The 23847-nt window shown below is 39.0% G+C and overlaps 1 protein-coding gene across 5 annotated transcripts in view; it reads left to right on the top strand.

Moving 5' to 3' along the window:
• LOC117287910 (inositol hexakisphosphate and diphosphoinositol-pentakisphosphate kinase 2-like) overlaps positions 1-23847 on the top strand; it is a 41592-nt gene that overhangs the window by 15792 nt on the left and 1953 nt on the right. For 3 of the 5 annotated variants that reach the window (XM_033768535.1, XM_033768534.1, XM_033768531.1), the window contains exons 12-24: positions 1465-1473; positions 5593-5673; positions 9620-9742; positions 10825-10946; positions 11758-11870; positions 15591-15657; positions 16158-16302; positions 17526-17761; positions 18798-19043; positions 19769-19990; positions 21002-21332; positions 21936-22076; positions 22909-23575. In XM_033768535.1, the coding sequence (XP_033624426.1) occupies positions 1465-1473; positions 5593-5673; positions 9620-9742; positions 10825-10946; positions 11758-11870; positions 15591-15657; positions 16158-16302; positions 17526-17761; positions 18798-19043; positions 19769-19990; positions 21002-21332; positions 21936-22076; positions 22909-23531 (2459 nt within the window). In that variant the 3' untranslated portion in view covers positions 23532-23575. The remainder of the gene's footprint in view (positions 1-1464; positions 1474-5592; positions 5674-9619; positions 9743-10824; positions 10947-11757; positions 11871-15590; positions 15658-16157; positions 16303-17525; positions 17762-18797; positions 19044-19768; positions 19991-21001; positions 21333-21935; positions 22077-22908; positions 23576-23847) is intronic. The other 2 variants (XM_033768532.1, XM_033768533.1) reach the window with 2 other exon arrangements.

The raw sequence follows: 23847 nt of genomic DNA, 5'->3' as shown, positions 1-23847 counted from the left end.
ATCTGTACTTCGGCAAATCTACACATGATCCTCGTTTGCCTTAATCCTCATTATTGGTTCCCACCCTACCCATCTTCTGAAATGTTGTCGATGAAGAATACTTGCTTGCATTGATTTTGAACTGACTCAATGATTCGTTCATATCCCACTGCAAATATTTTATCAACAAGGCAGAGTAACTGGAAAGTTTTTTTCTTCAGAATTACAGCTTGTAAATACTGTAATAAGTTATATGGGAATGCTAAGCCATGAGGTTTTTTCCCCTTTAAATCCCTGTTGGGAGTAGTGAAGTACATCAAAGGCCAGTGGACACTATTGGTAGTTACTCAAAATAATTATTGGCATAAAACCTTTCTTGGTGACGAGTAATGGGGAGAGGTTGATGGTATAAAACATTGTGAGAAACTGCTCCCTCTGAAGTGCCATAGTTTTCGAGAAAGAAGTAATTTTCTACGAATTTGATTTCGAGACCTCAGATTTAGAACTTGAGGTCTCGAAATCAACCATCTAAACGCACACAAGTTAGTGTGACAAGGGTTATTTTTCTTTCATTATCTCGCAACTTTGATGACCGATTGGGCTCAAATTTTCACAGGTTTGTTATTTTATGCATATGTTGAGATACACCAACTGTGAAGGCTAGTCTTTGACAATTACAATAATGTCCACTGCCTTTAAGACAAGAGTTGCAAAGGGTGAAAGAGTGTTAGACCGTGTCTGAATCAGCTGCTAGAGCTACGGCTTCGGCTTGATTTCAGTGTCATAATGCCATGAAGTATAAAACGTCCTTTAGCAACATTCTTAGCAACAGTCGTTGCTACAGCTGACTATTTGGTTACAGCATAATCTGGGCCTAATTCTAAGAGCTGCTTTTAAAAGAAGAAAATATGGCTTCACAATTTTCTGCTATTGCGGAAAGAGCAGGATACCAGTCCAAAATTGTACTTATGACATGGTTGTTTGGCTGGTAACCTTTTTCTGGTAAGCGTAATTTTTGTGCTTAAGCAGCTCTATGAAATGGAGCCCTTGTTGTACAATGTACATGTAGTATTTTGTTGTGTCTTGTACGGACCCAATTCACCTGGCTTCATCACCCATGTTAAACCTTGACCGGCTATATTGGGAGTCAAACAGCCTGTGTGTTGTTACTGTGCGGTTTGAATGGAAGGCAATGCGCCAGCAACAAGACAAGCACCATATCTTCACCTGCAAAATTGACACCAAAACTGGCAGACCATGGGGCTGACAGTAGATTTGTGTGCGTCAATGCAAGAAGGTCTTTTGACTTCTTGTGCTGTACACAAACTTGGCCGTCAAAATATACACAGAGGGCTTTGACTCCCAAAATGGCTGAAAATGGTAGACGCGGAGGTGCGTTCTGCGTCGTGCAAGGGGCTCACTACATGTCACTGTTCATTCCTGTTTCTCAACTCTTATCTTCTCTCCCCCTTCTGTCTATCACAGCATCCTCAGGTGGGTTACAAGTTCTCTCGGTTTACAGCTACTGGTTTCCCCTCCCCCAACTTCAACTCACAATTTTATTCCCTTCCTCCTCCCCTCCCTCCAAGGCTTTAAGTATTGCTTTGTATTCTTCCTCAATGGGCCTTATTCAATGAGCTCTTAGAAACTGGAAAAAACCTGCTCCAATAGAGAAACCGCAACCAGCCATAGATGTAGATATGATAGGACGCTTACCTGGTACCAGGGAATGATTTTGTTGCGCAGATATTCCGTTAAGCACATTTCTGTTTGCTATGAAGCTCTTTGAACTTTGACCCCCTCCCTACTCACCCTCACCCCTGGCTGTGGTTTAAGAAACAAAAGCATTCCGATCCTTTTCATCAACCCTGTTTATCGGTCATTTTTAGTGCGGTGACAAAATCAAAATGTTGATTTTACGTTTTGAGGGGAACATTGGTGTGGATTTGTAGTGTTTATGTTGCTGTGATGTTCCGTGTGTGTCCATATGCAAGCACAAGCGCATGCCCAAGTGTAACCTTTAAGAATAGGGGTGGGTTTTTCTTTTCAGCAATAAAATACAATTTAATGGATGTTAAAGGACCTGGGTACTTTTTGTAGGACAAAAAAACACAATGTCCACAGATTTGCATTACACTTTTACACAGTTTGAAGATAATGATGGTAGAAAGCTTCCCTGAAACTATTACTTGCTGAGGTGCTGTAGTTTTTGAGAAATGAGTAAAACAATGTCATGAAAATAATTGTCGTCTCAGTCATTGTGTGACGAAATTTATTTTAGCATGTAAAAACGTATTTTCATGACATTGTTTTAAAACTATTTTCTCTAAAACTATAGCACCTCAAGCAGCTAATATTTTAAGGAACGCTTTATAGCATCATTATCTTCAAACGGTGTAAGTTTAATGTAAATCTGTGACATTGTGGTTTGTGTTACAAAAAGTACATAAAATCATTTAACTTTCAATCTTGGATCAAGAATACAATTTGTTTTTACCCATACACCGATGTGTATCAGGCTCTGTATACTCAGTACTTTCTCAAGTTCTGTGAAAAAAACCACAGACAAATCACTCGGTTGGGAATCGAACCCACAGTCTTTTTTATTGCTTTAGCAGAAAACTTACACATTATACGTTAAATACTCTTTCTAAATATTCCTTTTTTGCTTCTTCTTGTTATTATTATTATTATTATTATTATTTATTCGGCATAAAAACACATACACAAAACAATACAAAAGCCAGGGACATATGCCTGGAATTAAACAAATTTACCAAGAAACTGTAACCCGAAGGCCTTCAATTCCAATATTCCTGAAGTTTTGTAGTTAACAAAAAGATTTTCAGAGATGTTTAATTTGCATCTGGGATAAAGAATATTCATTTTGGTTCTTTAATCATTCCCTACAATCTAAAACATTTTGTGTAAAAAAATGTGAACTTTAAAAAAATCTTCTGTGGACAAGAGTTATTCAACCAAATAATGTTCCGAATCTACATCCTGTGTACATCTTTTGTTTTCAGGTTCGCATTTGGTATTTTTAACTCCTGTACATTCTAACACTGTCATACACTTAAAGATAACTTCATAAAATACTCTCCATTTTATTCATGGGTTACAACAGCTCAAAAATGTAATCATCGAGACATTTAACAGGAACGGTTTTCCTTCGAATTTGTCATATGAATCCTTCTTTATTTGGTAATACTTTCCAAAGGGTTCACAATTTCTAAGTAAGTTAACCATTTGGAACCATTCAACTGTTCATCTGCACTGTGGAGATCATTTACCGCATGGTGTCTTATCACAGGGTGGCATATATATACAGAACCAACAAAACTTATCTGGGAAGAGTTGGGTCTAACCTTAGTGTTTCTGGTTCACATAAGAAGCACCCTTGTTTACTGGTTTCCTCAGGCTTGCAAGCTACAATGATAAAGTTCACTTTATGAGGCATTTGGGTTTCATTACCAGGGCCCAATTTCATAGAGCTGCTAAGCACACAAATTTGCTTAGCATGAATTTTTTTCCTTGATAACAACAGGTTAGGTTTACCAACCAAATTTTAATTTGTTGCGTATTACTTGTTACTGGTATTCAGCTGTTGTTTGCTTATCCAGAAAATCATGTGTAAATATGGTTGGTAATCCTGTTTTCATCAAGACAGAAATTTCATGCTAAGCAAATTTGTGTGCTTAGCAGCTCTATGAAATTGGGCCCTGGTTAACAATAAGTACGTGTACATGTAGCTATTCTGCTTAGACCCAGTTAGTCACGGTTATAACTGTAGCTCTTACTACAATGCTACTAAGCTGACAATCATAGTAGTGTAGACTAGCAAGGTTTGATTTAGTCACTAGACTACAATGCTGTAGACTGAATAAGCAACTAAGCTGACAATCATAGTAGTGTAGACTAGCAAGGATTGATTTAGTCACTAGACTGGCATAATAATAAACACTAGTCACAGAGAATGCATGCCATGACAGATATAGTGCATGTAGTGTACATAATGTGTGGGGTAGCTAACAGAAAACACTTTAAATTAGCCATTTTCACATGACAGCGAGTTAATTTTAACAGTGTTGAACTTGTGAAATTTTACAAATTGAACTTTGTGTGAGAGGGACAACAACATTTGGGCTGTTTACAAGTGAAAGTCTTAGTGAAGTCTTCCGAATATTGCTCAATTTAGTTGGAGGTCCGGACCTACAGTGGGATGAATCTTCTGCGAGTGGTTTTGACAAAGGATGTGCGCAAAATCATCATGTAAAGGGAACTTTTTTGTGCATTTCTTTAAGTAATTTTCATGGTTTTCCTTCAAGCAAAATATTACACATAATACCAAAATCAATTCAATTCGCTCACCAAATTACAATCCTTGCTTATTATAGCTCACATCAAACGAACTCTTTATCCAAAATTGCAAGATTCAGACGATTTTTTTAACAATATCTAAATTTAGCATTTGTACATTGTTTGTTCCATCTCTTTCAGTCTTGCAACTAAAATGCATTTTTTTTTTCATTTTAAAAACATCAACCTGCGCACAGGTCTCTTTGGGATTGGGTCCTTCCCCTTTTGAAATAATTTTTAGTTTCCTTTTGTTTTTTTGGCGTGTGGAGTGAGTTTGTATTTTGGTTAATTAATTATCAGATCTATGGTTTCTTTTTTAATGTTAAGCCTTGATGTGCAGCTTGCCTAAAACAGTCCATGCCTGTTGATGTTGTTTTTGTTGTTTTTTTGTAAGCGGTTTGCCGGGCCGAAAGTCTTAAATGTTGCTTTGTTTCCCCCAACGTGTGCTTTGACACCCACGAGACTGCCGTTCACCCAAATCCCATACCCAAGTTTTTGCCTGATTTTGTTTGATTCGGCTCTGATTCGGCTCTGCTGGGCCTATCGTTGCATTGAAATGGAATTAGGCATAACGTTTATCAAATCACAATAATTGAGTGGGATTACTATAGAATACATGATTCTACTTGATAGGGTATGGCAACTAAACAATTTGGAATACAAAACATCTCATTTGTTATCTCTGTTAACTCTTCTGACGTTAGACTTCAGTACTAGAGGATTGGGATATAGTTTTCCTCCACTTAAAATCAACATTTTGTTTCCCATTCTTTTAAATAATAAAATGTTATTTTTTTCAAGAGAAGGTATACCTTTGGTTATTACTCCAAAATTTAATGACCGAAAAAAAAAAAAGACTTGGTATGAAGCACTGCAGCACAACGTGTTACATTTTGAGAAACAGTTCCCCTCAAATGAATGTGGTTCTAGAGAGAGGGATTCAAAAACATTTCAATCTGAGTAGTGTTCCATTTACTGATTATTATTCTTGCGTGGATATTTGCTTTCCAGATTTTCGGCACAATCTCAAAAATGCTACCACCTTTCGAAGCGAAGTGTATACATGTTAGGTTGATTGTTTTTACATTTTTATAAGATTAAACGATCGAACTAAAGGTCTACTTTGCCTTTAAAACAAGCAAGCTAAAGAAATCAGTAACTGTCAATATTGTTTTTTTTGAAAGTTCAAACTACTTGATAAAGTTTAACCAAAACAAACTAAAATGTTAATCCCCTCCCCACTTTTATGATCAGTGTTTATGCTTCTGGCTCGAAACTCTCTGCCAAACCTCTTCCATGGGCCTTCACGAAGACGTCGTCCATCTTTTAAATCTGGTGTGTGACTTTTCTTTCTTTGCCTGTTGAGTTTTTCCCCTCCTAGTAAACCTTTCTAAACATTGTTCATTTAATCCGTTCCTGTCTGCAACCATCCCAATCCTCTTGGTAAAGGAGTTGTCATTTTTAAAAGAAGGGCTTGAAAACCTCAGTTGATTACTGGCCAGATCTTTTGATCACTGGCACAGAGCTATAGCTCTATGATCACTGGCCAGAGTCCAGTTATTTTAGCACTTGGGTAGAAACCTCAAAAGACCACAAAAACCATGCAGCCTTGAAAGATTTACTAATTTAGGCGAAACCCTCTAAAAGTTCAACAAATACAAGAACGAGTAAGACTCTGCTAGGGTCCAAAACGTCAGGCCACTAGCTATTGTTTTGCAAATACAAAAAAGAAAGAAATATTGTTGGGTATTGTTACTAGAGAGAAAACATTATGCTGTTAGACTTGTAGATTTTCTCGAAGATTGCTCCCCAAAGAGTGTTTACTATAGGTTTTCTTGGTCAAATTCGGCAAATGAGCAGTCAATGTCATTTTCATGCCTTCGAGTTAAAGCTGTTTTGCCTCTCCAGTTGTTACTGCGTTTCAAATTCAGAATTCGGCCATTCAATTTCGTTTTCCGTTTTTCAAATTCCTTTAGAACTCTGTTCAATTTAGCGTATCGTCATTCTTTTTTGTGACACACACGCCTCAAGAAGTGTCTACGAATTTGAATGCTGCTTTGATGATTTCTTAAATTGAAAGATTTTTTCTTTTAATCGAATGACGCAACATTACATCTGACTAATCATAAAACGAAATCGAATAACCCTTTTCAGTAGCATGCGATCTTGCGCGAAATAGAATAGCTTGATGGTTAAATTGGCTGCTCATTTGCCAAAATTGACCAAGAAAACCTATATTATAAACAAATAAGTGTGAAATGCGGTGCTTTTCTTTACTCTTGAAGTAGTTTATTTTTTCGGTTCTTCTTTAACATATTTAACCTTGTGGATAAGGGAAACTTATTTTGGAAAAGTTTAATCACAAAAAGCTTTGCAGTGTTAAGTAACTAATGGCATATTATTCCACTTTACCAAGAGGATTTGTCTCCCCTGTTGATGTTGGTTTGCTGTGCCTTTTGTTTGGTTGGATTTTTATGTGAGTTCATTTTTGTCTAGATAATTCAATTTATTTGTGGATGATTTCATTTGTGGATGGATTCATTTGTAGATAGTGGACGGAATTTATGTGTGGATGGATTTATTTGTAGATAGTGGACAGATGATTCCGTTTTGGACGAGTTAATTTGTGGATTGATTCGTTTTGTGGATGGATATATGTGTGGATGGATTCATTTGTGAATAGCTGACAAATTTATGTGTTGATAGATTCGATGGGGATGGAACTATATGTGGATGAGTGCATTTGTTGATAGTGAACAGAATTGTTTTCGGATGGATTACTTTGCAGTGTTTGTGGATGGATTCATTGGTGGATGGAACTTGTATGGATTGGTTAATTAGTTGATAGCGGATGGAATCATACAGGGATGTGTTTCTTTGTAGTGTTTGTGGATTAATTCATTTGTGGATGAATTCATTTGTGGATTGACCATGTGTGGGTGGATGCATGTGTGAGTCATTTTGTTTCTGGGTGAGTTTATTAACTCCACAACTATGTGTGGTTGGATCAGACATTCCATTTCCCAACTGACATTAAAACAAAAAAACTATAAAATGTTTACGGAGAAATGCCAGACTTTTATCTCTGAAATCAGACTTTTTAGATCAGCCTGGTGAAAGAAAATCAGCTGATGTTTTTTCCACAAAGACATTTTTCTTTTGATCTGCTTCTCAAGTGCTGTTCCTAAAAGCTCTGTGATGTATAAACCCCAGGGGTTACTAAAAAGGGTAGAAACAGGCTATTCCAAGCAAACATGGACATGACACCAAAAAATAAAATTTGTGTCACAACTTTCTTTCCACTTCTAGTTATAGCTTACATATGAAAGGAAACAGACATAAACTTTTTTGTACACATTCTGTACCATTTTGTACAAATACAGCTCATGTTTGCACAAGATGTGAACCATGTCCTTTTTGTGTTATGCGACTGATCGCATTTTACAACATTAGATAATCCAGAGGACAATCCCACGACATCTCTAGTGTAATTGTACTTCAAAACCTAGGGTGTCAAGTACAAACCAGTCTGTAAACTTAGTGGAAAGAATATCACACATAGAACTACTAGCATCGAGATCAAGAAATGACACAGAAAAGTGTAATGTGACTAACCATGGAATTGCCCAAACATTTCAATGTACATGTATCTCCTAAAGGTTTTTTTTTCGCTTTCTCTGTCCATTTTTTCCCTTCTTGCTGTGCCTGAATGTTCTCCTGTGTTTTCCAAAAATATGTAACGGTGGTTGCCTCCTTTCCCTCTAGGTCTTGCGTACCACCTCCTTTCCATAAACACTTTTGTTTTTTCACCAGATCATTGGAATTTTACCCTCATTTTCTTTAGACAACCTTGAACTGAGACTAATGTGTAGGCCTGATGCCTATTTTACTTTATGTAGATCTTGATCAGTCTGGATTTGTTGCTAAAGGTAAGGGTGGGCAACCACCTTCGATTCCCTCTCAAACCCACCCAGGTGCAATGAGGTACGGTTTCACTTTGGTGGTGGTCAGGTTCTTTGGGATTTCACAGGGATTTCTCCTTTTATAAACCGGAAATCTGTGTTTTTGTGTTTTTTTTGTCTTCTTTTTTTCTTTCTCTTTTTTTTTATATATACAGGGTATATATACGTTTTTTATTATTAAGTTCAAATTCTAGAAAACTTAAAGATAAAACCATAAAACCACTAGATTGCAGAGAGGGGCTATTCCAATTATTACAGATATGCCACAAACTTCTCAAGATTTCAACAGAGAATGCAAAAAATAGTCAATGACCTGACCTGATGTTTTTACCCCAGCAGAGTTTTTTCAAAGGCTAAATGACACCACACCACACATCATACATGAACTGGTGAAATGAGTAGTGACGTGTATGAAGAGAGAGAGGGAGAGGGATAGAATGCACACAGAAAAAACTCTGGGTTAACTCTGGGTTAACTCTGGGTTAACCTCATGTAAATCCAGTGTGTTTCCAAGGTACAATGAGGTTACAACAGCTTAGATTCCAAGTTGCTGCTTCAAGTTTGTATTCCTCAAAATTAAACAAGTGGTAACTCTGGGTTAACTCTGGGTTAACTTTAGGTTAACTCTGGGTTAACTCTGGGTTAACTCTGGGTTAACCTCATGTAAACCCAGTGTGTTTCCAAGGTACAATGAGGTTACAACAGCTTCGATTCCAAGTTGCTGCTTCAAGTTTGTATTCCTCAAAATTAAACAAGTGGTAACTCTGGGTTAACTCTGGGTTAACTTTAGGTTAACTCTGGGTTAACTCTGGGTTAACTCTGGGTTAACCTCATGTTAACCCAGTGTGTTTCCAAGGTACAATGAGGTTACAAAAGCTTTGATTCCAAGTTGCTGCTTCAAGTTTGTATTCCTCAAAATTAAACAAGCGGTAACTCTGGGTTAACTCTGGGTTAACTCTGGGTTAACTCTGTGTTAACCCTGGGTTAACCGCATGTAACCCCAGTGTGTTTCCAAGGTACAATGAGGTTACAACAGCTTAAATTCCAAGTTGCTGCTTTAAGTTTGTATTCCTCCTTAAGGTTTTTCTTAGAAATGATCTTCAAGTTATTAAAGACCGAAGATGTCAAGACGTCACTCTCTGGTAAGCCAAAAGTATCGGGTTTTTAACTTCAAATTTTGCTCTAATGTGAATCTGCTTCTTTCAGAGGAACCAAGACATGTTTTATTTCTCCTTGTGGTGAAGTTACAGTGTCAGAAGCTGGGTTTTTTAGTAACATTTTACAAGTTGAACCCTTTTGTTTTTTTGGTGGGGCTACAGATTGTAAAGCGGATCCTTCCCTGTTGCTGATTTTGAAGTGGGGTGGTGAGCTGACGCCAGCTGGGCGTGATCAGGCTGAGGAACTGGGTAGAGCCTTCCGCTGTATATACCCTGGTGGACAAGGTAAGAAGACTATATGTACATTCCCTTTACTTTGGAACTATAGGTTTCAGTTAAGTTTCTTTGTTATACAAATCTGGGCTGGCTTCCATTTTTAGGGAGCAATGGGATTTACTCTGTAAGTGTTCTGCCACCTAAGGTGCTCAGTGGTGGCCCAGCGGTCTAGGGCTCAAATTCTGTAGTCTGGCCTGGGCCCAATTTCATAGAGCTGCTAAGCACAAAAAATTGTTTAGCATAAAATATCTCCCTTGATAAAAACAGGATTACCAACCAAATTTCCCAGTGATTTTCAGGATAAGCAAACAACAGCTGAACACCAGTAACAAGCAACATGCAACAAATGGAAATTTTGTTGGTAATCCCATTTTTATCAAGGATGAAATTTCACGCTAAGCAATTTTTTGTGCTTAGCAGCTCTATGAAATTGGGCCCTGGTCAGTTGTGACACTTGTGTCCTTCAGCAAGAAACTTTATCTTGATTGCTTCGCTCCAGCCAGGCGTAAAAAGGGGTACCGCCAAGAGCTGGGGACTGAGGAGTAACTGAAATCTGAAATGGACTGAGGAGTAGGTGACAATGTGCCACTGGCGGCAGTTGATTTGGGTTGATGGCCCAAATCAGTGAGGCCGAGTAAAAAAATAAAAAACATGTTTCACGTCCGGGTTTTTCAAAAAAAGGAGGAAGAGGGGCTTTTTATTTTTTATTTCAAGATGGCCGCCATTCTTTGTTAAAATGTCAAATATCCATTGTTTTTTCTACTGCTGAAATACACAAAACATAAATGAAACAATTTAGTCGAGGCATTCAGACAAGACATTCAGATTGTTTTTGCTGAGATCATTTAAAATAACCCTATTTAAAAAAAATTAAAAAGGAGGCGGCCTGTAAAAAGGAAGTGGGCGGGGACGCTAAACATGTTTATTTTTTTACTTGGCCTTAAGTGTAGCCCTCACCTTGAAGTGGCCGCCCAGCCTTGTGATTTAAGGCAATCTTTTAAAATAAAAAATGGTTGAGAATAATTTAATGTTAGAAAGTAAGAACATATTAAAACCATGTTGAATCACAATTGATTATTGTTTCCATTCAGGGGAGTATGCCGGGTTCCCTGGTTGTGGGTTACTGCGTCTTCATAGCACTTACCGTCACGATCTTAAAATATATGCATCGGATGAAGGGCGGGTACAGATGACTGCTGCAGCATTTACAAAGGTCAGTGTCATTTCATAAAGCTGTTTAGCACAAAAAGTAGCTAAGCTCAACCAAAATTATTCTTTACCAGAATAAGGTTACCAGCCAACTACAAGGTCTTGTGTACAATTTGTGACTGCAATCCTGCAGAGAATGTTAAGTAAGCAGCTCTGTGAAATTGGGCCTTGATTGTATGGAGACATATTTAAATCTACTCAACATTTATAAAGACAGCAAAAAAAGTAACTAGGCTGTTGTAAAAGCACCCATAATTTTAAATTTGTTACTCATAATCTAAAAATGAAAATAGCGGGAGACGGAAAATTTTATTACCGTGATTTTGACACCTTGTTTGTTACAATCGGTTGAGTATTGTTGTTGCGGTATGTGCTTACAGGTACAAAGTGCCCATTTCAATTGTTGCAGTAACTCCTACTGACATGATTGATCTCTTCTCTGATTCAGTGTGAAGCTAATAGCAGGAATTTTGAAAAGCTGTTCTTGTCAATAGGAGTTACTGCAACAATGGAAATCGGTACTTTTCACTTGTAAGCACTTACCGCGACCACAATACTCAACTGATTGTAACACACAAGGTGTCAAGATCACCGTAATTAAATTTTCCGTCTCCTAGTATTTTCATTTTTAGATTATGAGTAACAAATTTAAAATTATAGGTGCTTTTACAACAGCCTAGTTACTTTTTCTGCTGTCTTTATAAATGTTCATTTGTTGTCTTTGTAACAAAACGTGTACCCCTGATTGTGGCTGTTCACTTCTGTAATCAAGCCCCTGAAACTTTCTACCCATTTGTCTTTGTTGCTTGCTGCAGGGTATGTTGGCCTTAGAGGGTGAGCTTACCCCTATCCTGGTGCAGATGGTGAAGAGTGCCAACACTAATGGCTTGCTAGATCATGAGAAAGACTCTGTCACGCTGCAAGGAAAGTAAGTCAAGCTACAAATATATATATATTTTTTTCACAATCTATAAGGGAATGTTATCATTGAATCTTGCAAAAAATGGTTAACTGAATCTCGATACTTTTATACCTGATGGATATGTTTTTCTTTTTGACCACGTTGTGATGTCACCTTGTTGATGAAAAAAGCAACCTCATGAATTTGGGTGCATTTCTCGGCAGGCAAGATTGTATTTAGTTATTTTATTACATATCCAAAAGCGCAAGTGACGAAAACAGGATGGTGATTAGGAAACAAGAAGAAACGATGTGGGAGGAAAAGAAAAGGAAAAAAAACCCATGCAATCAGGTTGGGACTGAAACCCCCTCCACATGCAAGGCTCTGGCCTGAGGTGGGATTCGAACTGGAGTCCACAGGGATAGAAGGCAACCTGATCCCCACTGTTGATATACCTGTGTAAAGTGTGTCTTGCCCGCCAAAAATGCCCTGCCGGAGTGCATATAAATTATTTTGATTTCAAATCAATTGCCTTGATGAATGAGTGTCTTTGTTAAATCCATAGATGTAACAGTTTGTGTATTGAAGTTCGAGCTCGCATTCTGCATCAGAGGTACTTAATCAAATCACTGTATAGCATCCAGTTCTGTTTTTTTATTCTCTCCACAAATATTTCCCCTTGTTGCTGAATTATGTTTTTCAAACCAAGGAAAGGGGTTTGTCTTGTTCATTTTGTCATGTAGATGAGTTCACATTTTTGTCAAGTGAAGAGTACTCTGGTCCCAACTTCATGGCTCTGCTTACCGTAAGCAAAGAATCTGCGCTTACAGAAGCAGGATATTCTGTGCCTATGTCAAGCGTATTTCAGTGATAGCAGGGGTTAGCAGGGAATTTTGGCTTGTGCACGTGTGTGTACTCCACGTTACTAGGCATTCCACGCTAACACAGCTGGCGCAGAAATTTGGCGCTTGCACGGTAAAAGGAGAATGGTGATCATAACACAGAATTTGGCGGCAAGCAGAGCCATGAAATTGGGCCCAGTTCATTTCACTGATTGTTGACGACATTAAACAATCCTTCCAGAATGGAAGTTCTACATTTGTATCATCATCTAGCTCAAGTTAATAAACACACATCCATTAGATCTTTCTAAAACACGTCAATCAGGGGCCCTGCTTACCGTAAACAAAGAATTGGTGCTTGCAGAAGCAGGTAATTCCCTGCTTACTTCAAGGGTATTTCACAGGTTAGCAGGGGATATTTGCTCGTGCCCGTTCATACTCCTCGCACTGGGGCATTCCTTGCTTCCACAGCTAGGGCAGAAATTTGACACTTTTACAGGGAGCGGAAACGTTGATCGTATGCTCAGAATTTCGGGGGCTAGCAGAGCCATGAAACTGGGCCCTGATTGGTGTGCTTAGGTGGACACTTTTCTCAGCTTACGTGCAAGCACCGAAACTTGGCTCTAGCTGTGTAAGCGTAGAATGCCTAGTATCGTGCATGTGCACCAGCCAAAATGGCTAACCCGTGAAATACAGTTGCGTAGGTGCGGATTTTCCTGCGCCGATTCTTTGCTTACAGTAAGCAGAGCCATGAAATTATAGGCCCTGGCATACGGCACAATTCTTCGCTTACGGTCCATAGAGTCTTGTTATTAAAAACCAAACTGACGTAGCTATAAACGACTCCCCCCTCTTCTTTGACATGGATTGTTCTCACAGATTGGAGCGGTGTTTGGTGGATGATGTGTGTACTAATTTGATAACCTGCATTGACGATGATCAAAATCGCCTAGTGTAAGATAAACTTCATCACCCATTGCCATGACCAATCATTGATAAATCCAGATTTGATTCCAAGCATTCATTTTCAGGGGGACATTGTCCACATGATCATGTCGTATATTTCATAGTAGAACTTAAATTTAAAGATAACAATCCAGTATTTAAGCCCCCAAGAAGGCATGATATTCTTCATTCTTACTAAAAAACCTATCGTTAATTCAAGTGCCTGCTTTATTTTATATATTTTCCCACAACATTTGTATTGATTCTGTTGTAGAAATAGCTTTTAATTTTAAACAGATTTTTAAACACATCTTTTGACCTCTGTGTTTCCACAGAAATGTTGACAACTTTATTACTGCAAGTTTGCAAATTTCATGTTTTCAACAATCTGCGATAGGGAAATCATGTTGAATTATTTACTAAATAATTGTTAAATGTTGACAACTTTATTGCTACAAATTTGCTAAATTTCATTCCTTCAACAATTTGCCACAGGGAAATCATTGTTATTTATTTACTAACAATTTTAGGGTCTCATGGTGTTGACTGATAGATAATATTGATTTTGTTCCACACACACAGAGCCTTGTCATTTGATTGGTCTAACACATGTTGCTCGTCATCCATTATTTCGCCATATATTTACTGCCATGAGGCTCCAAAATTGAATATTGGACAGGCGCCCTTCCAATATGGATTAATATTGGATAACTTTTTGACAGCAGCACTGTTTCGAATATAATGGCTCCCAACCCGTGTCACTGAGTTAAGGATGTGTTATGCAATGAACAATTTTGATTTCTGAAATAAAGTCGTCAACAAATTTCAAATGACAAAATCTGTGTGTGAGTTATGTATATAAAACAAATAATGTATACATGATTTCGTTCCTGCGTTGTGACAGAATACTTGGTGAATCACTTGGAATAGTCCATATTTCACGTTGTGATTATAGTTTTGGACAATTCTCTTACATACATCCAATATTTGTATTACACTACATTTTGCCATATTTCTCAGCAGAGTTACAAGTAATATTTTACATTACACAAGTTACTAATTTGTTCCAGAAAATTGTTTAATTGGTTTGTTGCTTATCAGTTGTTCATGTCAACCCAAGTTTTTGAGGCTCTGTTTCTCTTGTTATTTTATAAGGAAAAGCTGTGTTAATGAGCAATAATGTACGGGAAAAGTCACAGTTGTTTAATGTTTTTTATTCCTGCAAATTTTAATTCCCAATTTCCAGTTCCTTGCTTATACATATTTGATTATTCGGGGCCTAATTTCATGTGCAAAGCACTTGTAAGCAGAAATTTTATTCCATAACCACGTCTTAGCTAGCATTTTTTTCTGCTGAAGTGATCACAAGAATGTGTTTAGCGGTAAACAGCTTGATCAATCCTGTAAGCACAAAAATCACTAAGGGCAGAAAACTCTGCTTAGCAGAAAAAGGGAACCATTCAAAATTCCATGAAATATCTATTATTGCAACTGTTCCCCAATGCATTTTTTGCTTAGCAAACAAATTTTGTAAGCCAGTTTTTCTGTTTAACAGCTTTATGACATTGGGCCCAGAACACATCATAACATCTGCATTCTTTGATTTGGGTGGTAGACACACACATCAGGGCCTAATTTCATGGCTCTGCTTACCCTAAGCAAGGTACCTGCGCTTACTGAAGCAGGGAGTTCTGTATTTAGATCAAGCGTGTTTCACGGGTTAGCAGGGAATTTCGACTTCTTGCGCATGTACTCTCCACGTTGTTACTAGGCGTTCTACGCTTACAAAGCTAGCGTAGAAATTCGCCGCGTGCATGTAAGCGGAGACTGGTGATCGTAGATGCAAATTTCAGCGGTAAGCAGAGCCATGAAATTGGGCCCTTGTCTTATCACCACAGTATTCTATATTTTGCTAAGCTTGAAGTCTGGATTTAATTCCTTAATTTCTTTCAATCTACAGAGTGAAGGAGATGTTGTATGAACGATTCCGGAAGAAAGATAATTTCACTGAAGAGGATAAAAAGGAGGTAATTACGATTGATTCAGCATTCTGACCCAACAATCCCGGCCAATATTCTTTGGCCACCCATACGCAATATTGCAGTACATGGACGCAATTTTTGTTACTTTGTAAGATTTATATTTGCATGGTAAACCTTTAGAACACTTTTTTAAGGCAATAAAGCTATGAATACAACAATTTTGTGATCATACTTTAGTCTAATTTGTATCCTTTTGCGCGAAATGGTAATTTTAAACATCACTTTACTTGTATTTCGTGTTTAACAAAAAAAAAATTATATACTGGCTAGTTTCAAACGGGAGTAACTCAGCAACGCGATCAGTCCCAAAGCTAGTAATATACCAAATTACTGATGCTGGTATGTTCTTTCCAGCCATGCATATAACTCATTTTCACAATGGTCGATCGGAGGAGGACCCAAAAAAAAAAAGAAAAGATTGTCGGTGGGCCTAATGCAAAAATATAATTCAACTGAACTAATTTGATGTTTCTTCTCTTGTCCAGCTATCTCCAACTGGCAGTAGGTCGCTGCAGCACTCCTTGTCATGCATTGAGAATCCAACAGAGATGTGTGTGAAGATTTATAACTTGATGAAGCGTATGACCAAGCAAATCAGACAGTGCTTAGAGGACGAAAAATCACGTGAAGGTAACAGAAAAATGTCTCCTAAAAGAATTTAGAGGGCACATTAGTTTTTAATTTTGTTTGAATAGAATTCAAGGATCTGAGGAGATTTGAAGGCAATGCAATGCGCCTCTCTAATTGAAAAGACATCATATTTTTGCAAAAATAAAGTTGTTCCCATCCTACAGGTTATAACAAACATATCATCTAAAAAACGCGCCGTCCAACAACCAAACACACAGTCTAACCAACGACTATGGTGTTTTATTGAAAGCCATAAAAAATGTTTCGCTGGGATAGGCATTTTGAGCTCTTAACTTTATACAAAAAGCTTCAATTAAAATTAAAGCCACAGTGCTTCCGGGGGCCACAATGGCATTTTCTCAACAGAAATACTTCTCTGGAAGATCAAGAACTGGTATGAACTTCACAATCAGTGACTTCATGCATGTGTATTACATACGGGCTACAATCCCAGCCAAAATGCTTGGGCCACCCATTATATAAAACAATTTCCTGTGCACTTCCCATTCAAAAAAAAAAAAAAAAAAAATGTCCCCCGCCCCCCCCGCTCAATGTTGACTGTAACTCTAAAGACGATCGGCAATTGGAACCAACATTGAAAGGGGGCAGGGGGTCCCAACGAGATATCCGGGGTTGTAGATAGCTTAGTTAATGGAGCGCTGGTACCTTAATCCTGTAGTGGTTACCAATTGGGGAGGTAGTGCTTTCTGCTCTACCGGCTAGGCTTCAATTGAAGATACCCAAGACTTTATTCGTATGGACTGTAAAAGGGGTAACCCTGTTTCAGCCCTAGGAGTAGGTTGCAACAGCCTCTGGACAAAAATAATTGTAGCCCACACCTTGAAGTGGCCTTCAGGCCTTGTGTGTCAGGCGACTTGCATAAAAAAAAAAAAAAAAAAAAAAAAAAAAAAAAAATCCTGTTGCCTCAATTTATCTTTTCTTAACCAGGGCCCAATTTCATATAGAGCTGCTAAGCACAAAAATTTGCTTAGCATGAAATTACTTCCTTGATAAAAACAGGATTACCAATCATATATCTAGTTGTTACATATTGCTTGTTACTGATATTTGGCTGTTTTTTGCTTATCCTGAAAATCACATGGAAATTTGGTTGGTGATCCTGTTTTTATCAAGGAAGAAATTTCATGCTAAGCAAATTTGTGTGCATAGCAGCTTTGAAATTAGGCCCTGTAATGGTTACCAAACCTGTTGCTCCTTGACAGAGATGATGTTATACCACAACGAGTCGTTGGATCTGATGCTGCGACGATGGGCCAAGCTAGAGAAGGACTTCAAGACGAAACTGGGCGTGTTTGATATCACCAAGATACCTGATATCTACGACTGCATCAAGTACGATCTCTTACACAATGAGAAGATAATCAGCTCCTTAGGGTTTACCGAGATGGGTAATCTCTACCTAGGAGCTCAGCTATTGGCCGATGTTATAATACCACAGGTAAGAGTGCTCAGCTCTTCCCTGGCAAAACAGCCGAACTCGAAAAAAAAATTACATTTTGAGAAAAGCAAGTACAGAGATAAGCTGTTTAGAGAAAGAACATGTTATATTCACATCCATACATAGCATACCTTTAAAAGTTTTGAATGGAAAAAGACCACCCTCAGTTTACCAAGAAATTGTCTTATATAAGGAACCAAAGTTTGTTGAGTTAGGCTGTTTTAATTGTATTAAAAAATAATGATAGTGACCATGTCTGTCTAAAAGAGATGCAGGAGAGATGCAGAAGCAAGTGGGCCTATACAATGACTTACATGGACGAAAATTTTAGCACAAAATTTGTTTTCAGATGAGATTTGAAGCTGGTATATGTCGTGACTTGTCGGAGATAAGGAGGGAGTCCTCACCGGATGTTCACAAAGCAAGTGCGCGCCGAGACACAAAGTTTTTGCTTAGAGCATTTTTGTATGAGGTACAACATTTGAGCAAAATTTAGATATGTTTGTGCACTGACGCAACAAGGTATCAGGCCTCAAAATAACCCATAGAACCCACAGCAATGGGCCATATTTTTGACCGCGTGAGGGCGCTCTCAATCACTTCCGGGGGTAGATTCATTCGTATCCAAAACAGATATGAAAGACCGGAAAAAATTAACAACACAGACATCTAATCCATCACGGACAATAAGACATTGGAAGGAGCCGATACAACCCACCTCTAAAGCAACTTAAAACTACGGTGCAACAAAAGTGACAGAACGCCTATTGAAACTGTGCACGACAAATCGCATATACCCCCGGAAGTGATAAAAATACTCGTGATGGCGCCCTCACGCGACCAAAAATACGGCGCATTGCCTTGGTGCCTTGTGCTTTTGCTGTGGTACCTGTTGCAAAGTTCCAATACAAATTTTCTTCAAACAAGTGCCCCTTACCAAAGGAAAATTACTGTGCCCCTTCAACGAAACGAAGGAATCGAAATTCAAGACCTAGGCTTTTTGAAATCGTGTTTTTGTTTTCCTCCCTCCCGACAGGAATACGGCATCACTGCAGAAGAGAAACTGGAGATCGGCACAAGCATCTGTACACCCCTACTCCGTAAGATCAGAGCAGACCTCCAACGTATCAACAGCGAGGAGGAAACGACATTCAGACTGAATCCCAAATACTCCAAGGGGGTTTTGTCTCCAGACAGGCACGTCAGGACTAGGCTGTACTTCACTAGTGAGAGTCATATCCACTCCCTTCTGTCCTGCCTCAGATACGGCAATCTTTGCAGTGTGAGTTGTCTACATTTCTGTTGTAATAATAATAATGGCAAGATTTAAAGGTAGTGGACACTATTGGTAATTACTCAAAATAATTATTGGCTTAAAACCTTTCTCCGTGACGAGTAATCGGGAGAGGTTGATGGTATAAAACATTGTGAGAAACGGCTCCCTCTGAAGTGCCATAGTTTTTGAGAAAGAAATAATTTTCCACGAATTTGATTTCGAGACCTCGGATTTAGAACTTGAAGTCGCGAAATCAACCATCTAAACGCACACAACTTCGTGTGACAAGGGTTATTTTTCTTTCATTATTATCTTGCAACTTCGATGACCGATTGAGCTCAAATTTTCACAGGTTTGTTATTTTATGCATATGTTGAGATACACCAACTGTGAAGGCTAGTCTTTGACAATTACCAATAGTGTCCACTGCATTTAAAGGCGTGTAGTAAAAGAGCTGTTACTTAGAGCACCTGGCTCAAACTCTGGTGTTTCTGATCGGCAGAGTGTGGGTTTGAGCTCGAGACATGGCACTTGTGTCCTTAAGTAAGACATTTTATCATAGTTGCTTTTTCATTCGGACGGGACATTAAGGCATAGGTCCTGTGCACTGTGATTGGTTGTGCGCTTAATAAAATCCAAAAACACTTATTGTGGAAGAGTAGAGGTAAACCCAGGTGTTTCTGACAAATTCACAGAATTCCTTTGAATTGATGTTTGTTGATTCTCCACAGGAGATGAGTGACTCCCAGTGGGCCCGTGCAATGCAATACCTAGGTGAAGTCAAAGAACTAAACTACATGACACAGATTGTTCTCATGCTGTATGAAGACCCTAGTAAAGAACCGATGTCCGATGAACGTTTCCGGGTGGAGCTCCACTTTAGCCCTGGGGCCAAGGGCTGCGACTTTGACAGTCTTCCTACATTCGGTGGTTACCGATCTGTCTCTAAGGATGTAAGTTTGATTGAAAGGTAGACACATGGCGCAGTAACATCTCAAGATTGATTCCAATCAGAATTAAGGTTTTCTGTAAAACGAGCAGTTGTCGACACACATTCAACAAATACCCAGACAGTTTCTCTACTCCTATTGGTGGAGAGCACGTCACGTGGGGGTGTTTAAACGGTTGATAATGACCAGTGTTTATAACCGGCTGGCTTCCGCGTGTCAGACGCGCAAGATTATCATGCGAAACGCAATTCATCGCTATTAGTAACAGCACGTAATCTACTACTAAGCGCGCGCGTAATCTATTTCTAAGCGCGCGCGCGTACACACAACCCACGCGCAACAGACTCTTCACAAAGATTTTGAAACAAATATTTTCAACTGTCGAAGTGTCTATAATTGTATTTTTTTAACGTTTCTTAACAAAAGGGCATTTATGAATGGGAATAAAAGAGTAGTGACTCGTTGTTAAATGCCGTTTAAAACCTTGCAGGGTCTTTGCCATGCGCTTTATCACACGGCAATTGGACCCTGCCGGCTTTAAACGGCCGTGTAAGAACTCGTCGCTACCCTTTTATTCCCTTATTCAAGAATTAGGAATAACACTGTACAAGTCTTTACAGTCACAAAACCAGAAACCAATGTGACGCACATACAAAGCAAAAATTATAGCATATTGTAGGAGATTAAAAGTAACTTGATACCTTTGTAGGGGATTACAGATAAGAAACATTCCACCAACAAAAGGGTTGTCCCTCTGGAAAGTGTTGATAAAGTAAAGGAAAGTCAATAAATCTTATACTGTCGCCTTCCATTAATCATCAAGGAAGTTTGGAAATGGATTTCAGTCTTTGTTTATTGTTAAACAGTTAAATGTCCCGACCCTAGATATCATACCAAAACCACCAAAATCATTCAGAAAGTCAGATCCCCGATACTTGTGGTCATTATAGCGCAGATCATCCTACCCGAAATGCACGAAACACTAATAATTTGTTGCCACTTCCTTGCAACCAGGGAGACATGTCACCAACGGACCAACTTTCTGAAAACGACGAGGACTCCACATTCAGCAATATCACGACCACCAGCGACAGTCCGCAGTGCACCGCCACCAGCGACGACTTCACCCCGACGTCATCCCAGACAGCCCTGGACCAGGACAGTTGGAAGGGAGGGAGTACGTCCACTGGGGATCTGGATGCCAGGATGGAAGCCCCCAGCATGAGAGTCGGCATCAGTATTAAAGAGAGTAGTCGACCCAGTTCTGGCCCTGCGTCTATTCCGTCCAGGGCAAGCTTCAATACACTGACGGATATAGCGGAGCATGATGATTCATTATCAAAGGGTAGGAGGTTTATTTTTGTTATTTTATGTTTCTGATAAGGAAATCATGAACAGTACTTTATAAAGAGGAAAGGAAATTTCAAATTCAATTTTGTGATGTACTAATTTTCAAACAGTTAGAGTCCTCATGTGAGTGGGAAATAAAAGTTAGAATCTCTAACTTCTTGTTAAAATGGTGTAAATTGCCTTTGTATTTGATCCCCCTTCCAGTGCAAAATTGTTCATTATCCCAAATATCTGATGATGCCATTCTGATAAAAATGGGTCTCTACATTTCTGTAGATTCCTGACTTTTTCAGAGTAAATTTGAAGCACGGCGACTTTAGATTTCAACAACTAATGGGTCTTTACATTTTAAAGAGGAATGTTTCAACAGTCAAAATGCCATAATTCAAGGCTGTTTTGATTGAAGCAGTCACCAAAGGGAGAAAGAAATAATCCCCGTTACATGTATGTCCAAACCTCTAGTTTTGTATTTCCGATGATGCACAGAGTCTGTAAACCTCCTGAATTGTAATATCCAAGTCTTGAGCCACAAGTGTCGGGAATCTCATCCCTGAAAAATGAAATGTTGTCAACTACATTTTACCCATTCCATTTTCAGACCATCAGCCAGACAAGGGGTTACTGGGGGTCCATAGTGCTCCAAACCTCCGCCAAGCTGACAAGGAGAATCCAGGTGATGCTAACTGGGTCGTCAGTCAGGAAGAGCTGCTTCGGAGAGCCTCGCATTTCTCTGCACAAGGTGATGTGAAAAATGTTACAAAATGGAGAGGGGTGAGGGGGTGGTGGGTTCGGAGATTGAAGAGTTCATCCAACTTTGGGTGAACTGTTACGTGGCAAAAATTGTGTTTTATTTTTCTTGGTTGTTTATATTCTATTTGTAATATTTGTGTAAGGATAAAGACTTTAGAGTTTTCAAAAGAGTGATGTAATGTGCTTAACTTATGATGAGAGGTAGGTAAGACTAAGTTTTCTTTGTACAGCCCCAAATCATTTAAAATTTACCCTGTAAGTCTCTCTTGTGGTTTATAATTTAAATATATGTTTGTTGAATGTTTTTGTATTTAATTTTTTAGTATGCTTAAATGATTTGTGGAAACCGGGTCCCAATTCCATAGAGGCAGTGGACACTATTGGTAATTACTCAAAATAATTATTAGCATAAAACCTTACTTGGTAACGAGTAATGGGGAGAGGTTGATGGTATAAAAGATTGTGAGAAACGGCTCCCTCTGAAGTGATGTAGTTTTTGAGAAAGAAGTCATTTTCCACGAATTTGATTTTGAGACCTCAGAATTAGATTTTGAGGTCTCATATCAAGCATCTGAAAGCACACAACTTCGTGTGACAAGGGTGTTTTTTCTTTCATTATTATCTCGCAACTTCGACGACCAATTGAGCTCAAATGTTCACAGGTTTGTTATTTTATGCATATGTTGAGATACACTAAGTGAGGAGACTGGTCTTTGACAATTACCAATAGTGTCCAGTGTCTTTAAGCACAAAAAGTAGCTACACCTAAACACGCTTACAACTCAACACGTTCACTTCATGACCTTCTCACCCTATTACAGGTATCCCACTCGATCACCAAATGCAAGTACCGTCCATCTTACCTCTAGAGACGCTACACAATTGCCTCTCCCTCAAACAGATTGACCATTTCTTGGAACGCTTTACGCAGAATGGTGCCATGACTCCAGAGAGCACCACCCCACGCCAATCCTACCAACTCAATACCTTCACCCCACGGAGGGTACTCCCTACGCCGTTGTCGTTTGGTCGCGAATCGGACGGCTCCCTCTACAGTCGATCCACAAGCAATCCGTCTTCCAATACATCGAGCGCGCTCCCCTCCCCGACGGAGAACAACTCGCAGCATTTTGATTTCATGGAGTTCATGGATAAGGTGAAGAGAAAAGACAGTTTGGGTAAGGCGAACAGAGGGAACAGTCTCTCGGATCAGTTGCCGGATGGTTACGTGGCCGAGGACGAAAGCCAGGACGGCTTGCTGCCAAGGAGTAGACAGCAGAGCCGCGGTTCAAACTGCCTGGATGAGCCAATGGAAACTGAGACTCTTTTAACACCTAAGGGTCTGGCGAAGAAGAGAGTACATGAAGGGCTGACGGTTGATACCAGGCAGGGAGACAGTATGGACGCAGACATGCAAGATTTACAGACGCCTACAAACATCTGAAGAGTTGGAACACGTCGATGGATACCTGGAAATGATCACCATAGTCCAATAATAATAATAATAATAATAATAACCGTATTTATAACGCGCCTTTTGCCAAAGGATACAAAGCGCCAGGTATTATTACTGCAAGGAGTGGGGGCGATTTTCGAGATAATATAAGACCTAATCCTTAAGCACAATGTAATGGTTTACAAGGTGCTGTGGCGCAATATGCTGCCAATTCAGCCAGGAACACCGGGGCGAACCCCTTCTCTTTTCGACAAGTGCACTGGGTTCTTTTACATGCGTTTAAACAACACATGGGACCAACGGC

The sequence above is a fragment of the Asterias rubens genome, chromosome 3 (assembly GCF_902459465.1).
Source record: "Asterias rubens chromosome 3, eAstRub1.3, whole genome shotgun sequence".
Lineage (NCBI taxonomy): Eukaryota > Metazoa > Echinodermata > Asteroidea > Forcipulatida > Asteriidae > Asterias > Asterias rubens.
The sequence above is the reverse complement of the archived record's forward strand: the minus strand, read 5'-3'. Positions and strand labels throughout refer to the sequence as shown.